General features: G+C 36.2%; 1 protein-coding gene and 1 long non-coding RNA gene across 2 annotated transcripts in view; both read right to left on the minus strand.

Moving 5' to 3' along the window:
• Window positions 1-940: 940 nt before the first annotated feature.
• On the minus strand, window positions 941-2,070 carry LOC143552429 (uncharacterized). The gene is made up of 3 exons (XR_013138651.1): window positions 1,890-2,070; window positions 1,714-1,787; window positions 941-971 (listed from the first exon to the last, which is right to left on the minus strand). It is a non-coding gene; the product is annotated as an uncharacterized LOC143552429 (long non-coding RNA).
• Window positions 2,071-7,241: 5,171 nt separating this feature from the next.
• Window positions 7,242-25,430, minus strand: part of LOC143552439 (uncharacterized) — a 38,742-nt gene continuing 20,553 nt past the window's right edge. The window contains exons 5-7 of the mRNA XM_077042661.1: window positions 8,464-9,384; window positions 8,203-8,289; window positions 7,242-7,850 (exon numbers count right to left, since the gene is read on the minus strand). Coding sequence (XP_076898776.1) covers window positions 7,314-7,850; window positions 8,203-8,289; window positions 8,464-9,384 — 1,545 coding nt within the window. The 3' untranslated portion in view covers window positions 7,242-7,313. The remainder of the gene's footprint in view (window positions 7,851-8,202; window positions 8,290-8,463; window positions 9,385-25,430) is intronic.

Raw genomic sequence — 25,430 nt, forward strand, 5'->3', positions numbered from 1 at the left:
AATAGAAATATAAGCATATTTAGCAACAAAGGAAAGAAAAGAGTGTACCTTAAATTCAATTAATTTGTAGAAAATGAAACGGACAGCTATTAATTGGATGATGAATTCATTAGTGAGTTAATGTATGTGTTAAAAGGATGATATTGGGCTCTTATTAATCCATTAATTAGACCCCTTAAATTCAATTAATTAGTTGAAGATGAATTCATTGTGAGTTGATGTATTGTTAAAAGGATGATAGTGGGCTCTTAATATATTTTCCCTATTTTTGCCCTCCAAAAATTTGCATATGAGGTTATACAACATGCATATATGATATAACGTCATATAAAACTCTAACATGGCCCTCCTTCATGATTTATAATATAATAATGGCAAGTTAGCCCGCGCTTCGCGACATGTATATATTTTTAAAACACGAACACCGTTATCCTTCATCAAGATGACTTATATATGTACTCACCTCTTGCATTTGGTCATAGAGCATATCAAGCTAGCAACGTATACCGTTTTACAGATGCTTATTTTCCCAATGACCCATGACCCAATAATATACGACATCAAATCAACCATTTATGTTTTATTAAACTACCTGTTTAAAATTAAACCATAAGAAACATTACCAAGATTTGACAAAATGTAGGTTGGTCTAAATCCCTCCACTTGAATCTTCTCGTCAAACATTAATTTTTTATAAGCAAAGTTGTAAAAGGGATGATCTTGCAGAATTGCTAAATCATAAGGGCTGCCAGCAGGGGCATACTCGGTATTTTATAATGCTGATCTTGTCTTATCAAGTATCATAATCCCAATGTTATTATAAAGTAACATGCGTTCTATACTCAAACGTATATAATCCTAAAATCTAAACATCAATGCAAGTAAAAACCGCCAAAATATTTAAAGGATTTGTTGCAGTGGGTAGCACATCCAGCTACGAGTGAGATTTTTGCTTAACAGTTTCTGCAAAACTGTAAAAAAGAGAGTTACAAACAATTTCAAAATTCATCTAAAGATTTGCATGATAAGACATAAGCACATGATCAAATCATAACAAATATAAGAGTCAACATTTGACTTATAAATCTCAAAATCAATGGCAAAAAAACTTATATGAAAAACATATTACGTCTATGCCAACAACTTTAGACGTAAATCTCTAATACAAATAAGCACTTTTTGAGTATCAAATCATAAAAGTTTGACCTTTTGAGTATCAAAACCGCACACCATTTGACTGAACATTAATAACAACAAGCAATAAACACTAACCTCTAATTACTCCAAGCAACAAAAAGAAAGATTTTAAATTAACTCCAAACAATAAATATGAAACTTTCGGCCTTATTTTTTTTATTAACCAATTATTTAGGAACTTAGCCTTGAAAGTTTTGACCCAATAATATATTTTAGGCCGTAAAGCCAGTAACAATGTTGAAACAAGTACGGCGTGATACCCAGATCACACTTGATTTGATTGCCATGTTCGTTAAGTTCGATGTGGTTTGGTTTTAGAACAAGGTATAACCAAAACCGAATCGTAAAAGACAAACCAAAATTTTAGTTTTATAAATTAAATTTTAACATTTAACTGTGATGACTATCTTTTATAAGAATGTAAAATTACCGGTGAGAAAAAGTACATGTGTTATTAACTCTTCATTATGATATGTAGTAACTTTTATGCAATATTTTCAGACCCGGACGCCTTACCGAGTCAGAGGTCGGACCGGACATTGACCCGGACGGCGGCATAAAAGTTTTATGATATCCTTTGTTTTCACCCGCTGAAACGTATGCATTTAACTTAAATCAATCCAAGATGCAACAATAGTTAGGTGGCACAAATATAATAAATAACAAAATAAACTAATATATGTAAAAGTAACCTGCTTCGAACTTCACTGTGGGTGCAAAATTGTGGCCTCTTCCTTCAAGATTCCTTGCTACCAAAGCTCTCATTTTATCATCAAAACCTCTACAAAACTAATATTGAAAAAAAAAACCTTAAAACCTTTTTTACTAAATACGTCAATTTATTCATGAAGATGAAGTCAATTTTTTATATAATAAAAAGATTATAACCTTATGAAAGTTCTTTAAAAGAAACTAAATAAAGAAAACTAACTTACTTATCTCTTCAAATTTTCATTTTTCATCAATATACACACAATGAAGAGCAAGCAGATTATTGTAATCCAGTTTTGAAGTCCTTTTACACAAAATGAATCCTGCAATAAAAAGAGAACGACCAGATCACTCTTTTGTATAAATAAGTTCAAACTATAAATAAACGTCAAATGTCTAAAAGCTTGCCATTTCCAGCTTGGCTAGAACTACTTGAAACCATCTTTATAAATTCAGTCTCCTCTAAATGCATCATACAACTTAATCAAAACCAAAAAAACACAAACATTTGAACAACTATTCAAGTATTCAAAACTGGACCAAATTCAGCTATAGGTAATAACACAAATCATGAAAGCATGTAAGAATTCAATTCATCAAATTAAGACAATGGTAGCAAAAAAACGTGAATCAGTTGTATCTAAAGCCTAACCTAAACAAAATCATTACGATGAACAAAAGTAGTTGTTTCATGCGATGGTGGAGGCAGAGTGAAGAAAATTCATTAACAATCAGAAGTTAAGACCTCTAAAGGCTTTAGTTGAGAGCCTTAACAGATGAAGTCGGAACTGTAAAGCACTGTGTCAATTATCAATCAAACGAAATAGACGAAGAAGGCGATTTGGAATTGGTAAGGGTGTGTTGGTTGAATGGAGAACACGAATTGAATAGCAATTAATGATGAAAAAGAAACAGAAACTGATTCAGAGTATTCAATTAGACGGATTGATGGGGGCGGTCGAGATGCTTCGTATACATGAACTTAATATTAATTAACTAATTATAAACCTCTTATATCCTCAAAGGATAAAAGAGTAATTTCTTAAAAGGTGAAGCTTTATAAAGTTGTACCGAACGCTTTAAGAAAGAATTGAGGGATTGCCAAATTACTTTTTCTGCCCTATTATGAAATGTCCGTTTTGTCCTCGTCCTTTAATTGTGAAATTACCATCTTGTCCATAACTCCTCCTTAATAATATATATATATATATATATATATATATATATATATATATATATATATATATATATATATATGACGAGTATTGTTACAGAGGGTCAAGTTATTGGTAAGGACGAGGACAAAACGGACAAAACGGATTGAATGGAGAACACGAATTGAATAGCAATTAATGATGAAAAAGAAACAGAAACTGATTCAGAGTATATATATATATATATATATATATATATATATATATTATATTATTAAGGAGGAGTTATGGACAAGATGGTAATTTCACAATTAAAGGACGAGGACAAAACGAACATTTCATAATAGGGCAGAAAAAGTAATTTGGCAATCCCTCAATTCTTTCTTAAAGCGTTCGGTACAACTTTATAAAGCTTCACCTTTTAAGAAATTACTCTTTTATCCTTTGAGGATATAAGAGGTTTATAATTAGTTAATTAATATTAAGTTCATGTATACGAAGCACTTCGACCGCCCCCATCAATCCGTCTAATTGAATACTCTGAATCAGTTTCTGTTTCTTTTTCATCATTAATTGCTATTCAATTCCTTACCAATTAAAGGACGAGGACAAAACGGACATTTCATAATAGGGCAGAAAAAGTAATTTGGCAATCCCTCAATTCTTTCTTAAAGCGTTCGGTACAACTTTATAAAGCTTCACCTTTTAAGAAATTACTCTTTTATCCTTTGAGGATATAAGAGGTTTATAATTAGTTAATTAATATTAAGTTCATGTATACGAAGCATCTCGACCGCCCCCATCAATCCGTCTAATTGAATACTCTGAATCAGTTTCTGTTTCTTTTTCATCATTAATTGCTATTCAATTCGTGTTCTCCATTCAACCAACACACCCTTTATATATATATATATATATATATATGACGAGTATTGTTACAGAGGGTCAAGTTATTCTATAAAGACTAACAAAAATGAGAAGTGTGAGAAGCCATAAATAAATAATTGACATGTGTCAAGTGGGGGACCAAAAGAAAAAGGGTATAAAAGTGATAGTACATATTTTTCTCTCCACATGCAAGTCACATGTTAATACCTCCATCATATTAGAACGTCTATAACTTTGTCGTATGATATTTAAAAAAAAAATTTCGTCATAATAACAAGCGTTTTTTTATCTTTAATATGAGTTTGATTTTATTATATAAAATTTAAAACAAAAATTACGTCATTGTGTCTTTTCGCACGTTATTGTGTATTTTCACTTATCATTGTGTCTTTTTTCGTCATTGTGTCTTTTCGCACGTTATTGTGTATTTTCACTTATCATTGTGTCTTTTTTCGTCATTGTGTTTTTTTCGTCATTGTGTTTTTCAACTCATCATTATGTTTTGTGTAATAATAATATGTAAAAATAATGATAAAATAACAACAAATTATCTAATACATAAAACACAATGATGAATACATGTTATGCAATAACTTGCAATGTAAAACACAATGGTGAATACGTATAACACAATGACCTAAAACGTAAGACACAATGATGAATACATATAACACAATTACTTGAAACGTAAAGTACAATGGAAACGCATATTACACAATGACTTGAACGTAATATACAATAAACGTAATACTATTTTTCTCAAATTAAGTGAATGTCATATGTCAATCCGAATAAAAGACAATGAACGTATTACACAATGACTAAAACATAGTGACGAACAAAAAGATACAATGATGTAATCTTTGTTTTAATTTATGTTTTTAATATGAGTATCAATTAAACAACACAATGATCAAAATCTATAATACGGAGTACAATGCATATGAAAACTCAATTAAAGGATACAATGAACAACAAAAAAACATAATTAAAAAAACCCATTAATTTTTTTATTTTTATATATCAATATGATACTCATATTAAAGATAGAAAAACGGTTGTTATTATGGTAAAAAGAAAATTAAAAATGTCTTATAAAAAAGTTATAGACGTTTTAAAATGATGAGATAATTGACATGTGCATTGCATTTGGGGAGAGAAAATCAACAAAGGTGAGTTATTACCTTCATGTCATTCCCATCAATTTTTATTATTAAATTAATCTTAACCATTTAAATATAAGATCAATGGATTAGATTTCTTCTCACCATTCTCATTTTTGTTGTCATTTGTATTTTAACTTTATCACCTTTAAATTATTTAAGAACTTGAAGGAACCCTTGAAAAGTATGGTTTTTATATAATTTTTTTGTATGATAGTGTTACTTGAGTGTAGTTTTATAATTTTTAAATATATATTTATGATTACAATTTTGAAAATTAGTTATTATACATATCTATGTTTTTTTACACATATGTAAATTTGTTAATACATAAATTTTACAGATATGTAAACTTATGATTAATATACGTAATAAAAATTTTATATAAAAAATATGATAAAACTAGTCTTAAATAATGTTAATATATAAAAAAATTAAAAAAATGTTTGGTTGTCAAGAGTTGCTAAGAGTTCTTAACTTTTATAGAGTTCTTAAATGATACTAACCCTTATATATTTAAATTATTTATGATGTCATCCGGGTCAAACACCGGTCCGACCTTTGACCTGGTAAGGCGTCCGGGCCGGTCTGAAAACATTGTAAATGAGACCATAATCTTGTGATCTTTAACCTGTCAACAGCCTATGGAAAGGGTGGTTGTTCCAATGAGTCTAGTCTAGTATAGCTTTACATTTGAAGATCTTGTCATCCCACTAGACCTATTTTCGTGCAGCAGCGACCTCTGCATCCGTCTCTTTTAAATCCATTCGGGCCACTCTCAGTCAAAAATGTCTCTTTTGTTGTTTTCTTAACCAAATTTGACCCTTCCAAAGGCCAAAGCCTCCGTTGACCGCCTCTGCATCGCTCTGTTTCTTCCATTTTATCAAGAACCGAATTGGTTTGAATTCGCTTGACAACTTCGTAAAGAACCTCAATAATTGATGATGCCATAGAAGTTGTTTTGAATATATAGTTAGCTGATATTTCCCCATGTTTCTTGAAAATGGCTAAAAAGAATTTGTGCAATGCTTTGCTTCACTTGATAGCCTTTAACACAAATTTTGCCATCATCCACAGTAAAATAAGATTATCCTTTTCCTGATCATATATACTTATAAACATTAACCAACTCGCCCGTTTTTTCCACCTCTATCTAGAATAGATTCTAGAAGCAGATGACATTACCTGTTTTTCCAAAGGACCGTTGTCCTTTTGGGTTTTCCCTTCACCTCTGTTACATATTTTGGTGGATCATACAAGAAATGTTGGCAATGCCCTGCAATCTAGACACTCGATTTTTATATTGTGACTTTCTGGGCAATGTAGTTTAAACTGAGCAGCAAAGTTCATGAGAACTGTTTCCCCTGGTTGCCAACAATCATATGAAACAATCTGCAAGAGGAACAAACACTTGGTATATTAATATTAGTGTTTAATGGAAGATTAAAAAAAGTCCTTAACTTATTTTTGTTTTTTTAAAAACTTAACTTGACTATCTACAGGCTCGAGTTTGAGTTCCACACTTTCCTTACGAACATGCTCATAATTTCTCCATCTCGAGTACAATTGCAGCAGGATTGGAGCTTAAAAGTAAAAAAGAAAAGGGATCTCATTTGAGCTTAGAGGTTTTCAACTTTCATAACAGCAGCCCCAGTCATATTATTGTAGATGTTTTACTAACATAGCAGGTACCTTATTATAGGGGTTAACCGAACCAAAATCGAAAACAGTTACTAATCAATTGTAAACGATTGTTAGGAACCCGTTATACATTTATGAACTCCAACCTATAACTAACCAGTTAATCAGAACCAGTTATTTTAATATTTTAATAGGTTTAAGAAAAATCCAAAAGCTAAAATTGACAAGACTGAAACAAGAGTGCGCTGCAGATCTAGAACTTTGTTCTTTTTTTAAAAAAAAATAAACATAATGGCAATGACAAAAACAATATCCTGATCGATTCATGATACAGTTTAGATCAACCTGTACCCCATCCCATAAATCACAATTTTCTTTTCTTTTAGCTCACAATGGGTTCTCAAAAAAGGATTAACCCCTCTTTAAGGTTCATAACACTTGTCTCTATGAGGGTTTAAACATTCAACCTCTTGGTTAATAACCCCTCTTAAGTCTTAACCAAAATACATTATAATTCTAAGCAATCTTCTAATAATTACACACCAAACCATGGCATGACCTATACAATCAGGTCCATTACCCATGAGTCTATTTTTGCTTTAGATTCAAAGAAGTTGTCGGCTTGATTCTTCCCAACAAGACGTAGTGCCTCCACACGCCTTTTAGCATCTCTAGACCGTTCTTCTGCAGCCTCCAACTCTGCACGTCTCTTTCTCAGATTGACTTCGGCAGCATTTATATCCGAAAGGTGGTTTGCTTTCATTTTCATAAGGAAATTGTACATTTCACTGGCCTCCTTCCTTTTCTGAATGTGAGCTTCAAGCCATGACACGTCAATGTTGACCGCCTTTGCATCCGACACCCGAATCTCTAAATCTTCCATTCTCTCAGTAATATCATTGGCTTGAATTTGCATGGCAACCTCACAAACAGCCTCAAGGATTGATGATCTCATCGAATCTGTTTTCAATACACATTCTGCTGCAATGTCACCGTGTGTCTCCAAAATTGCTTTAAGAACGTTTGCAACACTCTGCTTAACTTTGTAGCCCTCAACACAAACTATGCCACTTTGGCCGGATGAGAAATTTTCCACCTACACAAAATTAGAGGGTCAGATGGATTGTGTGACACTTTAAGTTTGCAACTTTATAATAACTAACATATGTAATTGCAATCATAGAACTTACCTAATTACAATGATGATATTATGGGTTTAAACTTAAATGTACTCAAATTTATAACCATGTTTTACAACCAGACCCAACCAGTTTTGACCCGAAACTTAATAAGTACTTCCTTTATTCTGTCATGTTTGGAATGTTTCATTGAAAAGACTAACAAAACAGCTAAATCACACCAGTTTTTGTGCATTTCGGGCTGTATTTCATTTTCCAATATCAATCATAGAAATGTATAACATAATTGAGCAGTAGGGAGATACATACAGAATCCAACATATTAGACACGTTTTCAGCCAACTCAGATTGTTCTTGCTTGGGTTCTAACATAACCACACCATCATCATCTTGTAACTAAAAAAATAAAGCAATACGTGTCAGTCTACATACAAAGTATAATTCGGGATTTCATTGTTTGATGTAGTTTACTTTTAAGTTGTTGAAACTTTATTGGTGTTTAAGTAGTTACAAGGTAGAAAATGAAAAAAAAAAAGTCGATTATAGCATTAAATAATGTGCATGACTTACATTCTTGTCTCTAGACTGTTCAAGCCGGTCACAACGGGCTAGATTAGTTGATAATCCAGACAGTGATTGAGCACACGGTGGGCCGATGGGTAACATTAGGTTCAAAACAGAATCAAGATTGGACGGTTGAAACTGATCTTCATCTTCCTTGTCTTGCGGTACGTTTACATTTTGGTCAATACCGATTTGACTTTCATCGGTTTGAAGTTGAACTTCATCTTCTTCATCTTGATGTACACTTAAATTTTGGTTAATACCGGTTTGACTTTCATCGGTTTGAAGTTGAACTTCATCTTCCTCATCTTGTTGTACGTTTACATTTTGGTCAACAACAGTTTGACCATCATGAGTTTGAAGATTAACTTCATCATCTTCATCTTGATGTATATTTACATTTTGATCAATCCTGGTTTGACTTTCATCAGTTTGAAGTTGAAATTCATCTTGTTGTATGTTTACATTTTGGTCAATACCGGTTTGACTTTCATCAGTTTGAAGTTGAACTTCATCTTGCTGTACGTTTACATTTTGGTCAACAACAGTTTGACCTTCACCAGTTTGTCCTTGAGCAGATTCAATATGAGTTTCAAATTTCACTTGAACCTCAAAATTTTGGTCAACAGCAGTCTGACTTTCATCAATTTGAAGTTGAATTTCATCTTCCTCATCTTGTTGTACGTTAACATTTTGACCAACAGCAGTTTGACCTTGAGCAGATTCAATATGAGTTTCGAACTTCACTTGAACTTCAAGATTTTGAGTTATATGATTGTCCTCTTGAATGTTATCATTGGAACACGATCCGTCAACATGCATGGAACCCTCAAAATCAACCAAAAAACCAGTGGTAATATATTGTATAGCAGGGGCTATTGCCTTTCCAGGACTACGTCTCAGTTGTTGCTCGTGTGCGTATAGTACCTGCTGTGTTGTAAACATCATATTACTTTATTTATGTTGAGAAGCCATTTATATAAACAAACGTACCGCAAGAAAAGTCAAGGGGCCGTTGTAGGGCTCTTTACCACTCCATTCCTCTTTAGTTCTCTTCAAGCAAGTTACGATATAACTGCACCAGTCCATGTTAGATATGTCGGCTTCATTCTTGATTGATGAAAGAAAGTTTCGATTTACGGTTGCACTCTTACTTGTCTCACCCAAGATAGAGTTGAAGACAACAAGAAAGTTAAGCTTGAAAAGTGTTCCACCTCCCTTATATGATTTAAGCTTCTTAATTACATCTTTGACAGTTATATTACGATAATCGAGGAACATTTGATGGAATTTGTGTTTCTTAATCAGGTAGAGGTGGATATTATTAAGTGGTCGCCCTGGTGGTGGAGAAGAAGACCGGTCTTGTAAGTCGTTATTTGTTTGTTTTGATTACACATCTTTATACTCCATAATTAGGTTTTTCTTCACCCAGATCCTTTGATTAAACACTTCAATTGTGTTATTGCTCATATAACATCGTCAACTCGTCTATTAACGGCCTAAGAAGCATACGCAACTTTGATAAAAACTCTGAAACTATCAAGTGTATGTGGGTTCTACAACATAACGGTTCAACATTCCACCTCATTAAAGGCTTATATATCAACTTGATATCAGAAAAGATTTTTTGATGTTACTTAAGTAACAAAACTTCACTTTTTTCCAATCTCATTATGTTAAGTTGATATTAAAAATCATATTCAATTATATTCATGATCCTCGTGAAGCACATACGAATGCCTACAAAACATTTTGTTTTCCTAACAATTAGTGCACACTTGATCATGGCCTCTATATTTGCATATAATAAGCTAACTGCATAGTCTCTTACACTAATGCTCACTTAAGAGGGTAGACATGTTAAACTACTTCATGATAAGTGTGAGACAAATTTATCTCATGGTCATCCGAACACCAACATGTTGTTTCACATTTGATTGTTGAATTTAAGTATGTTGACATTAAGCATTTGAGAACCTCTAAATAAGTTATGATTAAGATTAAGCTCGTTGAGCTCGTTTGCCAAGTTTATAAAAACTTTTATTTATTTTTTCTAATTTGATGGTGCAAAAGTTTCTCTGATATGTGTTGACATAGGTTAGTGCCTCTTAAGATTTGTGAAAAGGAGACAGACACAAGCTTTCTCTAAGGCAACCATGCTTTGATTTGGACAACTCTCAACAACCAAAGTAGCTGCTGCGCAATCTAATTGACTTGTTTCTTAAGTTTTAAATAGTGCTAAAAAACTCATGGCTCGTTTGTAAATGAGATGAACCGACTCTCTTTGTAAACACTCCAAGGGTTTGTAACGACTTAGTTGGGCCGTTTAGCTGGCAACTTAATTGACTTGTTTAAACTAAACCTCTAGCTTAAATATCTATAATTTATCTAAATATTAATATATATTAATTATTTTAAAATTTGCAGTTTATTAATAATGTGTGAAAATATTATTTTATATGTATTTGTAATAAGGTAAATATTTTTTATACAAAAATAACAAGTTTGCTTGAATTCACTAGCTAAACATTTCAGCTCGCTAAGACAAACGACCCAAACTATTCAGTTTGGTTTACAACTATAGTATTGGTTCTGAACATTTATTTATGAAAATGCAGTTGCGTGATCGATTACCAAGCCCGACGAGAAAATCTGCAGTTGATTGCAGCAGTCTTTGCTCCATGTCCAGTATCGCCTTTACCTCAATTCATCTTATATTTATATTTTTCTATAACGCATTGACTTTATTTTTTGGGTCAATGCCCGGCTCACCTAAGGTATCTCTATCCTCGAGGCTATCTGATGTGTTCCCATGAAACTATTCGCATTGCACGATGTATACATTTGTTCATTGCGGTGACAAAACTAGATATAACTTAACTTTATTTACCATAAGGTGTAGTTATCATTAACAAGATATCATTGATTATGTGTTTAGATGGTCGCTCTAATTTCTCATGGATCAAAAAAAGGTATTACACGTGTGTTGGGAAGAGTTTTAACGCTTACTAGAGCCTAACAAAGGATCTCACAGCTATTCTCAAAAACCGATTATCATGTTCAATATATGAAGACCTAGAAGAATGATAATCAAATGAGGTTTGCACATCATGTAATGATTTGTACTTTTTTTATTCTTTTTTTTACTTCTGTTTTTTTTTATTTTTTTATTTTTAACTCAATTGTTTTATTATTTGATGAAATAGTTATGAAACATGCTAGGGTTAAAGCATGGTTTACCCAAAAAAATGAACAGCCAAAACTTTTTACCCACCGATCCGGCACAGTTAGTAAATGAGCCAAGCCGGAGCCAAGGTAAGATTGACTCGCTAGCTCGCTCATTAGGCTTGTTTAGCTGGTTTGTTGCCTTGTTCAAATTAAAGCCCAATGAAGATCTTGGATGTTTGGGCAATTTGGTCATATTAAATTGAATTGTAAGGAACTGGTAAATGTTCCTGTAATAGGGGTGTGCAACAGGTCCGGCCTGGACCGGAACTGGTTTCGAACCAGAACCGATTTGTCTGATTTCTCCAGCCCAGAAAGGTGCTATTACAAATGGGTATTAACCGGTTCTGCAGGACAAGTTTAACGGGTTTCTAAACAAAATTAAGAAAGTATGGTAAACTTTTTGTTTGATTGATTTCTTTCCAATAAGTCAAATATTTGCAACATATACTCTTAACTAACTTTGCATCTACCACAAAAAGTACATAACCTGCTGCATTAATACTGATGTTAGTATGTTATGCTATTTTTGTAGAGATGTTTTTCTAATTGGCCGATTGTTTTGGAGAATGCGGCTCAAGAGCAAAGGAAAATAACGATGAAAAAGGTATATAGTAACTGATGTATTATTTGTACGTTGTATTTCAATAACTAAGTTCTTTTAGTCTGGTTAAACGAGTAAAAGTTGACCAGGTCAAAATGTTATATTAGAACTGTAGCAATTTAGTTTCTGTAATCATATTCGTCACAACAATTAACCATACATTATTTAGCACATAATTGTTGTGAGGAGGTTTCACTATTCCTTTTTTGAGTGTTTTGATTGGTTGATGAACTTTGTAGACCGATGGCTGGCATAATCAGCAGCTTAGTTGACGTAAGATCATGCAAATTCTCTAGGCCTTACAAATTAACTTTAATATTTGAATTAATTAGAAAATAAATTTGAATGTGCTCATGTATCCCTCTTAGAATGAGTGATCGGCTTTCTAAATGTATGCTTCGGATTATAAATTTCGGGAATCACTTTTTGTGGTCTTTTGTATTTAAATTTTTTTTACAGGATGTGAGAAAAGAGCTTATAGAGATTTAATGGCTAAAGATGCAGCACAATGATGTCTTTGGAGGAACCAGTTGTACATATGCAAATTGATGTCTTTGGATTTTAAGAGAAAGTTATTGTTTCCAAACATGAGAAACAGGATTAAAGTTCCAGCTCCTTAAACTTTAGTTACCCCCTTAGAAAAATATACTTTTAGTTATTTTTTAAAACCAATTATAGATGTTGCTAAGCATTTACTTATTTTTATGACATCATTAAGCATTCTTTAAATAAATATGATGATTCTAATTGGAAAGATAAGTGTACTTCCATTTTTATGATTCAGATGATGTGTGGGCTTTCACTTGTTTTGTTATGGACAACATGCTGAGACAGGGCTATACAATGTTTACTCGTTTTTGTGTGTTCGATTAATGTTAAACAAACATACACAAACATGTTCCGTTAACCGAAACTTTGAGTGATGTTAATTATATGAAGTTTTACATAACTATTGCTTTTATTTTTCTTTTTAACTATGCATATCATTTATGTTAGTTCATGTTCATAAACCATTCATATATATAAGTTTAGGTATGCTTTTATTGCCTCACTTTATAAAATGACTTGTTTTTTTATTAACGCCTATTAAAATTATATTTTCCGCCATTAAGATCGAGACTTTAGATTTCTTTTCATATGCGTAATTCACGTACATGTATAATGAATGAATTCGTCAACCTCATAACGACATTGATATAGGGAACTAATAATAGATGGAATTAACGTACTAGAGAACGTTTAAAACCAGGAATGCGTAATACAATACCAATTAAATTCTCGGTGTCTTCCCGCTGCAACGCGCGGGCTCTCCTACTAGTTCACTTTTATAGATGAAAATAGTGTTTGGGTAATTTAACTTATTAAACATTTTAAAGAAGAAAAAAGGAGTTTTCATAAGTTAGGATTTTGTAACTTATGGAAAACTCCTTAAATAAGGAATAAGGAGGTGTAAATAAGGAATCCCAAACATGCCCTCAGTAAAGTGAAAAGGTAATACTGGTTTCAATCACTTTTGACTTTTTTATTTATAAAAAGAGATAAATTTTGTTTTAAAACCAAAAATAAGTAAACACTAAGAATGTCTTTTTCGGTGTGGTGTAATGGTCGGAAGCATGATTTTTTAATGGAGATCTAAGTTCAATCCTCACTTACGATTTTTGGAAGGACATCGATAGCTCAATGAATGAAGACTCCATTTTGAGTTTAATTCTGAGGGCGTTCGGGTTTTTTAAGGGCTCCATACGGCTAGGTTAAGCCAGCTGGCAGTGACCCTTTGTTATTTAGTCACCCCGTAGAGAGTAATCAAACATTCTATGTTTGTTGTTCGTTTAAAGTGAACACCACCATAAAGTTTTTGTTATTAGTTTGTTTTTAACGACCAACAAAATGTGTTTATTGGATGAAAATGTTGGTCCCGATAAACAAGTAGTTAGCCGAACCACCCTACCCGCCAATGATGTTGAGACTGATCCGACCGGAATTCTCCCATAATAATCTAGCCGATTAAACGATAAAACAACATCAATTCTCCCATAATAATCTAGTCGATCTCAACATTTTTTTTATCCACAAGAAGCCTAGCACTTTAAGACCTTCCACCAACTTAGACAAGTTAACTGAACACAACTTTGTACACCAAATCGTTTCTTGCCTTTCAAACACACCAAGCCACGATAAAACAAATAGCATGGAATGCTTTGGCCTTCCTTTGAGACCTTGGAAAACTTAATATAATTTATATGTGTCATACATGACCCATTTATTAGGTTATGTGTTATCTAAATGAGTCAATTTAGTAAACTATAAATAGGTAGTTGAACTGAAACAGTCACGGGTATTATTTTATAAATCGGTTAATTACAAAATCATCATTATAATAATCTAGCTATAGTTAGCATATTTAACACGTTAATTGCTTATAAAATTCAGGAAAAAAAATACAAGATTATTTTCTTAGAAATGACTAACAAACTAAGATTATAATCCTGTCTGCTCGAACATGACCCTGAGCTTTATTACAAACAAAACTTATAAATAAAATCCCATTATAAAAAGTTCCATGTGACATAGTCTCTTATAAAAAAACTTTAATACATAACTCCCTCATAAACGGAAGTGCCGAAAGTCCAAAACAATGGCAAAGTCAGTAACTTTTTAAAAATTAGAAAGCTAAAGTTCAAATTTTAGCCCAAAACTATCATTGGTTAAGCAACCCGAATGAATGCGAACAATTGGTTAAGGGAATTCGAATCAACCAAAATTGAATGGTTCTCAAAATTCTGTAGTCGGAAATTTTGGTTTTCATTGGTTAGGGTCTAAAACCGACAAAAACCAAAGTTGTACGCACCCTGCTAATGGACCCATTTTAAAGCCATAAATATAATCAGTGTTTTGAAAACATGATCCGCTAAACAAACCTACCACAATGGTTAAACAAGTTGAATCTGATTAGGCTATGCGTAGTAGAGGGGCTACAAATGGGGAGCGAATTGTGACACGTGGCGCCCAGTTAGCAAGGAGTGAGAATTTGTTTTTGGGATGTAATGGTGTAGGGGCTACAAATTGGGCTCACAGTATCTTTTTTTATTATTTTCTTTATATAACTAAACTAAACAAGTAACAACCAATTTATTTATATAATTAAATAAAAATGCATTAAAATTAAAAGAAAATACAAAAAAAAATACATAACTAAAAAAAATACATAACTAAAAATTAAAAAAATACATAACTAAAAAAAATACTAATATCCATAATATTCGCGCATTTTTTCAATTCGTTGTCGTTGCAATAATACGGCCTCTTCGTGTAACCCGGCCGCTTTGAGAGATTCGTATTCTTTTCCCGCAATTTCAACATAGCGGCAATCTTTTCGTGTTGTTTGTTGGTTTCTTTCATGGCATCGTTGAATTCCTCGATACACTTTTCGTGTTTTTTGATGATTTCTCTCATGGTAGTGATGAGTTTCACGGAATTCGGTTGGTTCAGGTTGTTTCTAGGATTCATTTTGCTAGATTTTTTGAAGAAGGTGTATGTTTATATAGATGTGAAATGGAGAAGAAGGTTTATGTTTATATAGCTATATAAATATATTGTTTTAATTAATTTTATTTTTATTCAAATTATTTAAATTTTATTATTTTCTCACAACTTGGGCGACAATAACAATCCGCCCCCGCCCCTTTACGCCCAAAAATCGGGCGGGGGGTCGGTGTTTTAGCCCCTTCGCGCTCAAAAGTCGCCCAAACTCACGCCCACTACATATGACCTTTTAAAATCATATCAAATTCTGACTAGTTTAAAATTAGAATATTTACAGTAAACCGGCACAAAATATTTAATCTTTGAAATGGAATATTTTATGTTTCCTTCTTCGCATAAAATGCAATTTCTAGACCTTCCTAAATCGTTTCATTAAATTCAAATTGAGGTATTTCCATGTGTTTGTTATTCCAAATCTCAACTGAATAATTCAAAAGTCCAATGCGTGTTTCTTATTAGCTAACAACAAAAATAAACCAAGACTAATGAATTTTTAAATGTAGCAAAACAAACAAATCTTTTGGTTCTAGCGAGCCTTCCAGTCTATTACTTTTCTTTATTTAAAACGCCGAAATAGGTGATTGAAGATATTGAGAGGTTAATGTGAAAGTTTTTTTGGTTTGGTAACAAAGATGGTAAAGGGATATATTGGGTCTCCCGGGATGTTGTGATACGTTTATTATTAGTTTTTGCATTTGTTTTTTAATTGTTGCATGGGCCAGGGACCATTATGGTTTTTTTGTTATTCTTGTGGGTTGTTTTGTGAACTTTGCATATTGGTTATGATTTAATATGGTTGCTCGATTCCTGGGAGATTATCCAGAGAATCAGTATTTTCCCATATCTTAGCTTCTTCTAACCCTAACCCTATCAAGGGTATCAGAGTCGTTCCGATCTCTCATCGAAACTCCTCGCCGCCATGACCAACACCCGCAACCAGGACATCGACAACACCCTCAAGTCTCACGACAAGGCTATCAACGACATCCAAGCCGCCTTATCAGCTCTCATGAAGCAGCAGGAGCAGTCGTCCAAGCAACAAGATGAGATCTTGAAGGCGGTTCGTGATAAAACAATTCAGTCCTCAGGTAGCTCCTTCGGTTCTTTCTCCGGAGGTGATGCAGAGACACGAGGTACCAAACCCTTTCGGATCGGTAAGATTGAGTTTCCTAAATTCTGGGGCGTCGACGTGGAGGGGTGGGTATATCGTTGCGAGCACTTTTTCGCAATGGATGAGACCCCAGATGAGACCAAACTTCGGTGTGCGGCGGTTCACTTGGAGGGCGATGCACTCCAATGACACCGAGCCTTCATGAAAACACGGAACGCTACTGTTGCAGAAATCCCGTGGAATGATTATGTCAGATCTATTTCAGCGCGTTTTTCTGATGCGTTGTTTGAGGACCCGCTGGAGGAAATGGCGTCCCTAACCCAAACCAGTTCGCTACAGGAGCTAAACACTGCCTTCGACTCCTTACTGAACAAGGTATCATTAAGTGAAACCCAAGCAGTGAGTCTTTACATTAAGGCCCTCAAACCGGACATTAGAGGACCAGTTAAGATGTTTAAGCCACGTACGTTGCACGAGGCGTATGGGTTAGCCAAGACCCAAGCCCTAAATAATGAGACCTGGGAAGAGAAGTTTGCTGGAGGGAAGTGGAACGGGGGAGCTCCAAGGAGCGACAACACAAAAATTATGCCACCCACAAATGCCACAAAACTACCTCTCTTTCCCACCCCAATCGAGCCACCAACCTCACGACCAAACCGGCAAACAGCCACCGTCGTCTCACTAGTAAAGAGTTGGAACAAAAGAGGGCAAAGGGCGAGTGCTTTTGGTGCACCGAAAAATTTGTACCCGGGCATACATGCGCAAAACCTCGTAAGCAACTTTATATCATCGAAGCCGATGATGATGAAGAAGTATTTGGAAGAGGTGGAATCTGACAAAGAGGATGAAACTGAACATCATATCTCTATCCATGCTTTAACGGGTATCCCGTCTTACTCGTAAGCCTCGTAAGCAAAAATTCCTAGTAAGCAACTTTATATCATCGAAGCCGATGATGATGAGGAAGTATTAGTGGAAGAGGTGGAATCTGACAAAGAGGATGAAACTGAACATCATATCTCTATCCATGCTTTAACGGGTATCCTGTCTTACTTGACTATGCGGGTGAGCGGATCGATGGGGACCCGTCAACTGCACATCCTTATCGACTCGGGATCGACGCATAACTTCCTTAAGGACAGGTTGGCAAGGAAGTTACAACGTGAAGCACTAACTCTATCACCGGTGACCGTAGGGGTGGCGGATGGTAAGAAACTCACTAGTACCCAAGTGTGCCGAAACTTCCAATGGAACATGCAAGGCAATTGGTTCACAACTGAAGTACTATTGTTGCCCCTCGAAAGCTATGATATGATTTTAGGGGTGCAATGGCTCCTATCGTTGAATGATATTTTGTGGAACTTCCAAAAAATGACGATGAAGTTTGAATTAGCAGGTAAGAGTTATGAGCTAAAAGGATTGCAAAATAATTTGTTTGCTGTATGCTCCCTTGAGAAGGTGGACAAACACGCTAGGGCAGGAGACTTACAGTTATTTAGCTTACATCTAACCAACGGGGAACACGGTGACAACTACCATTCCCTAGTGGTGAATGTCCCGAGTGAACAGGAAGAAGCCAACCGGTGGAAAGAGTTTGTGGCACAATTCCCGCAGGTTTTTCAGGTACCCACGGGCCTACCGCCTCAGCGCCAGTTCGACCACAAGATCGTGTTGAAGGAAGGTACTACGCCCATTAGTATACATCCTTATCGGTACCCAGCGGTTCAAAAGGATGTGATTGAGAAAACCACCCGTGAGCTGTTAGATTCGGGGGTCATTCGTAACAGCCAAAGTTCCTCGCAGCACCGGTAGTTCTCGTAAAGAAAAAAGATGGTCAATGGCGAATGTGTATGGGTTATAGGCGACTCAACGAAGCTACGGTAAAAGATAAATTTCTGATTCCACTTATCGATGAATTATTAGATGGGTTGGCAGGAGCGACTTCTTTTTCAAAGCTGTATCTGCGATCCGGGTATCACCAAGTGAGGATGGCAACCGAAGATGTACCCAAAACGGCGTTTCGCACTCACGAGGGGCATTATGAATTTCTCGTTATGCCCTTTGGCCTTACCAACGCCCCCGCCACATTTCAAGCCCTTATGAATCATATATTTAAGCCCATGCTTAGGAAGGGTGTATTGTTTTTTTTTATGATATTCTCGTATATAGCCGGAGCGAAGAAGCCCACCTTCAGCATCTGAAACAGGTCCTTATGATGATGCAAACTAACAAGTTGTTTGCTAAGGAATCAAAGTGTGTTTTTTGGGGGACGAGCAATTGAATACCTTGGCCACGTTATAGCGAAGGAGGGAGTGAGCACAGACCCGAAAAAAATTGAAGCGGTGCAACAATGGCCGATACCGAAAACAGTCAAACAACTCCGAGGTTTTTTGGGTTTAGCCGGGTATTACCGGCGGTTTATACGCTCCTTTGTAATAATCGCCCGACCACTCACGGATTTATTGAAAAAAGACGCGTTTAAATGGGGAACAGAAGCACAAAATGCCTTCGATAGTCTCAAGAGTGCACTCACTTCAGCACCGGTTCTAACGCTACCCGATCCAACCAAGCAATTTGTGATTGAAACCGATGCATCGGCAGGGGGAATAGGTGCGGTTTTGATGCAAGACCGACACCCGGTTTCTTTTTTATCCCGAGCTCAGTCGCCGAGAGAGAATGTGTTATCCGTATATGAGAAGGAGCTATTAGCTATTATGTTGGCAGTGAAACAGTGGCATCACGGGTCCGTTTGTTATTCGCATTGATCAAAAGTGTCTAAAACACTTGCTTACTCAAAAGGTGACCACCCCCTTACAACACAAATGGCTAGCGAAACTCATGGGTTACGACTATTGCATTGAGTACAAATAGGGGCGAGAAAACATGGTAGCGGATGCGCTGTCACGAGTGCAAGGGTCGGATTTATTTGCTACAGCGGTGTCACAATTAGAGCCACTTCTGTTGGACAGAGTAATAGAGAGCCAAAAGAATGACGTCAATTTGCAACAGTTGATAAGTAAGGTCACTGCTGGGCAAGGCCACTCCAAATACAACTGGAATGGAAAATGGTTAACGCGGGAAAACCGGATGGTGGTGGGTAACGATACATGCCTACGTGAAGAAATGGTAAAAATGTGCCATGACTCACCAGTAGGGGGGCATTCAGGAGTGAAAGACACGGTGCAACGGGTGAAAGGACTATTTTTTTGGAAAGGTATAAACAAGGTAGTGCGACGAGTAGTGCGAAAATGTGATATATGCATGCGGGCAAAAAGCGAGAATGTGGCCTCGCCGGGGTTGATGCAACCGTTACCGATACCGGAGATGATCTTTACTGATATATCGATGGACTTTATTGGCGGTTTGCCAAGAGTCAAGAATAAAGACACCATCTTCGTGGTGGTGGATCGGCTCACGAAGTACGGGCATTTTATGTTGTTAGGTCACCCTTTTTCAGCCAAGGATGTCGCCCAAGTTTTCTTAGATAACGTGTACAAGTTGCACGGCTGCCCAAGTTCCATCGTTTCAGACCGTGACCCGATTTTTTTTGAGTTCGTTTTGGACAGAGTTTTTACGCCTTCAGGGGATCGATGCTAAGTTGACAACGGCGTACCACCCACAAACTGACGGCCAAACCGAGGTGGTAAACCGGTGTTTAGAGGGGTATTTAAGGTGCATGGTTATGGAACGCCCACACACATGGGTCAAATGGGTAGCGACGGCCGAATGGTGGTATAATACCACGTTCCATTCTTCATTGGGACGAACTCCGTTTGAGGCTCTATACGGATATCGTCCTCCACTACACATACCCTATATTCCGAAAGATGCGGTTGATAACGAGGTGGATGAAGTTATGCGAGACAGAGAGGCGGCTATTCGGGTGCTAAGACAGTTAATTCTGAAAGCGCAAAACCGTATGAAGCAGCAAGCGGATAAACGTCGTTCGGAGAGAGAGTTTGAACCGGGTCAGTGGGTGTATCTCAAACTCCAGCCTTACATGCAGAATTCGTTACGGGTACACAAACATTCGAAACTCACTCCCAAGTATTTCGGGCCATTTTTTATCGTAGAAAAAGTGGGAGCAGTGGCATATAAACTCTATTTACCGGAAGAGGCTCAAATTCACCCGGCCTTTCATGTGTCCTTGCTCAAGGGGCCGTGCGGGCCTCCAGAAAAGATTGTTCCTTTACCGGGGGAAGCTTGGTTTAACCTCCAACCATTGGCAGTGCTAGATAGAAGATTGGTAAAAAGAGGGAAGCGGGTGGTTATGAAGGTGCTCGTACATTGGAAGGATCAAACCACTCAAGATGCTACATGGGATTTTTTAGATGAAATGAAGCTACGTTTTCCGGACTTCACCGAGTTCACTCTTGAGGACAAAAGTGGCTAAGGAGGGGGTCTTGATACGTTTATTATTAGTTTTTGCATTTGTTTTTTAATTGTTGCATGGGCCAGGGACCATTATGGTTTTTTGTTATTCTTGTGGGTTGTTTTGTGAACTTTGCATATTGGTTATGATTTAATATGGTTGCTCGATTCCTGGGAGATTATCCAGAGAATCAGTATTTTCCCATCTCTTAGCTTCTTCTAACCCTAACCCTATCATGTTGTTTCTAGACCGAAGAGATACGGGGGTTGGGGATAACAAAATTGTCCGAAGTTAATTTGGCGCTACTTGTCAAATGGGCTTGGAGGTTCAAAACTAATCGTGAAGGGCTTTGGAGAAGGGTGGTGTGTAGTATTCATGGAGGTCGTGGTAGATGGTCGTTTCTCCCGGTCAAAAAAGCGCTTCCAGGGACATGGAAGGTTATTGTAAATCTGTTGGAAAAGAGCCGAATTAATGGGTTCAGTATAGATAAGATGTTTTTGTGCAACCTAGGGAATGGAAACAACATCAGTTTCTGGAAAGATAAATGGTATGGAGACACTCCTTTGCTCTTTAGATGGCCATCCCTTTTTTCAGTGGAGAAGGATAAAGAGTGCGTCGTCAGTAACCGGGTTTGTTTTGATGGGTCCCGAAACATCTTGACTGCAAACTGGTCTGCGGGTGCTTACACTGTGGCGGGTATCTCGGAGACGCAAGACGTTATGTTTATGTTATCGCAGATTAGCTTTAAAGACAGCAGAGATCGATGGCCTGGGATTTTAACCAACCGGTAGAGTTCTCTGTTGCTGCTGTTAAAGAATCAATGCAGCACAGTTTATATAGCAGTAATGATAGCAGCTTTCCTTGGGTTAATTGGGTGCCGATTAAGGTCAATATGTTGGTTTGGAGATTGTGAAAGGCAGGATCCCCACGCGAGTAGAGCTGTGCAAAAGAAAGATCGTGCTGCCTTGCTACTATTGTCCGATGTGCAGATTGGAAGACGAGACGGTTAGTCATATTCTTTTTGACTGCAGGTTTGCGTCTGAGGTGTGGATCAAAGTTTGGTTATGGAGTAGACTGAATCTTTCTGATTTTGGCTCTCTCGAAGATGTGTTACATTGGCCGAACTCGAGAAATATCACTGATGCGAAGAAGAAGCGTATTCGTGGTATTTTCATGGTGACTATTTGGGCTCTATGGAAAGAAAGGAACAAGGTGGTGTTTCAAGACTCCGATCCGAAGGTGGTAGAGGTTGTTTCCACAGTTAAGTCCTTGGCGTTCGTATGGTTAAAATATAGAAAGAAATGTAATAGGATTGATTGGAAAGACTGGGTGAAATACCCGTTGTACATGTTGTAAGTGGTGGTCGTGGGTTGGTCTGTTTTGAGGCCTTCTCCGTTTTTGAATGAAATTTTTGTTTCAAAAAAAAAACGATGTTTCTTAGGTGGTTCAACATGTTATTCTAGTATGTGTTCAAAATGAATCATTTTTCGGTTCGCGAATGCCTTGGTGAAACTGAAAAGAAACCGAACCCCACTTCCACCCTAAATCCAGGTACCGGTTTTAAATTATAACCAGGAAACAAGGTTGGGTTGGTCCAAATCTACCAACTAGTGCCCGTTCGGTTTCCGGTCTGGTTCGGTTTTCAAAACCACGCGAAAAAGTCTACTCAACTAAACATGTTTTACCCATTACACAACCCATCTATTTTACCGCATCTAGCAAGAAAGGGTCATAATTCATACTTTGATAAATATAAAACTACACATAATTCACTCAAGACAACATATTCATAACCATATAACCCCAGTTGACAGCAACATAGATCAGCAGTTAATATAGATACTGAATTTGGTTGCTCAACTTAAAGCAACAAAGGGACTGTTAATTTAGATTAATAACTTACAATGATAATAATAATAATATCAAGCGGTCATCACTCTAAATGAGACCATAATCGGGTAATCTTCAACCTATATCTATAAAACTTAACCCCTGTCTCAAATAGCCTATGGGAAGGCTTGTTGTGCCACTGAGTCTAATCTAGCTTTGCATTGCAATATCTTCTCATCCCAATTCTTTTCAGCAATACGGAGCCGATTCACAACCATTTCAGCCCGACTGACCTGTTCTCCTGCAGCCTCAACCTCTGCATCCATCTCTTTCAAATCCTTTTGGGCTGCTATTTCAGTCAACAGGATCCCTTTTGCTGTTTTCCTGACCAGATTTAACCTTTCCAAACCCTCCGTATTTTTGCGAATGCCTTCTAAGTGAACCCGAAGCCATGCCACACTAATGTTGACAGCCTCTACATCCGACAACTGGCGTTCTATTTCTTCCATTCTCTTGACAGCCTCATTGGTTTGAATTAGCTTGGTAATTTCGCAAACAACCTCAACGATTGGTGATCTCATAGAAGACGTTCTGAATATACAGTTCGCTGCAATGTCCCCGTGTATCTTGAAAACTGCCTCAAGAATATGTCAACGCTTTGCTTCACTTCATATCCTTGGACACAAACTTTGCCACCCTCAGAAGGTGTAACCTGAAAATGGTTTTATTTTAAAAAATAAGGTTATCATTTTTTTTCTCATACTTAAAACATTAACCAACTCGCCCGGTTTAGAATAGCTTTTACAAGCAAATAGCATTACCTGTTTTCTCAAAGAACTGTTGTCCCTTTTGCGTTTTCCCTTCGCTTCTCTTACAGATTTTGGTGGATTAGTAAAGAAAAGTTGGCAGAACGTTGGCTTGGTCTCTACACACTCGGGTTTAATAATGTGAGTTCCTGGGCAGTGTGGTTCAAACCGAGCAGCAAAGTTCATGAGAACCTTTTCCTTTTCCCCTGGTTGCGAACTATCATATGAAGCAATCTGCAAGAGGAACAAATACTTGGTATATAAAGAAATTAAATGATAGCAATACTAATGATCAATGGAACATAGGCATCACCTGATTTGTGTTTCTTAAAAATGTAACTAGACTGTCTACAAGTTCAAGTTTGAGTGCTACACTTTCCTTTATGATCGCGGTCATAATTTTTTCCATCTCGAGTTTAATTGCAGCGGGATTGGAGCTTCAAAGTAAACAAACAAAAAAACAGATCTCATTTGAGTTTAGAAGTTTTCAACATCAATAACAGATATAAAGCATGGAATGTACACGAAGCGAACAACTTTAAATGTTGGATATTGTTAAATAATCTATGGTATTTAGATTTTAATTTTAGATAAACTGTTTGTTTTTTAATTTATTTTTACTTTTAACTTGTGACCATTTGTGTTTGTTTATGTCCGTTTAGAATATTAGTAAATGAACATAAACGAGCACGAACAAGGAAAACATGTCCAACAAGTGTTTGTGTCCGCTTGCTCGTTTACAGGCCAATCTGAAGTGCAAACAGAACAAGTTTAACTGCTAAAAAAGATCAGATTCCTTACACATAAACCATTAAGAACAGTTTGAATAACCGAAGTCTCAATCCGGCTCCATCCAACTGCAGGTCCAACATCAGTAAAGACAAAAGATCCCTGTTAAATATCTCAAGAACTCTGCCCATTTCCGTATAGCTTCTACCCGATGCAGAAGACACCTTCTCAAATGTGAGTACAACCATTTCAAAGAAAGCCTGCACACCAACAATAAATGAATTAACTACGAAACATGTATTCTAAAGATTTAACACATTTATACCTTCAACTGTTGCTGATTGTAAGGAGGAGATAAAGGTGCACAAATCCTCAAGATCTCACAAAAGCAACATGAAAGTGAGATGTTGACATCGAGATCAGGATGTGTGACGAGTTCCTTAGCATCCAACACCTTGATTACTGGGCGCATTCTTCATCGATTCAGATGGAGGTTGTTCCACCTTATGCAGATTGTTCCTCAGTTTCTATAACAATAACACAAAATTGAGTTGAAAACATCACTAATGCTACACAATGATCATACATTACTGATTTCAACCTTCAAAAAAAGGTAATCAAGCTCATCTAGGCTAGTTCAAGTACTATTTCCAAAGCTTGAGCCTGGCTCATAAGTAGTCTATTTCAAGCTTGAGCTGGACTCGTACTTGACTCGTTTAGTATTGATTAATTATTTTATTTACATATACACTT

This window comes from Bidens hawaiensis, unplaced genomic scaffold (genome assembly GCF_021521415.1).
Source record: "Bidens hawaiensis isolate Kalapana, Puna unplaced genomic scaffold, B.hawaiensis_p1.1 tig00016869_1, whole genome shotgun sequence".
In the NCBI taxonomy this organism is placed as follows: domain Eukaryota; kingdom Viridiplantae; phylum Streptophyta; class Magnoliopsida; order Asterales; family Asteraceae; genus Bidens; species Bidens hawaiensis.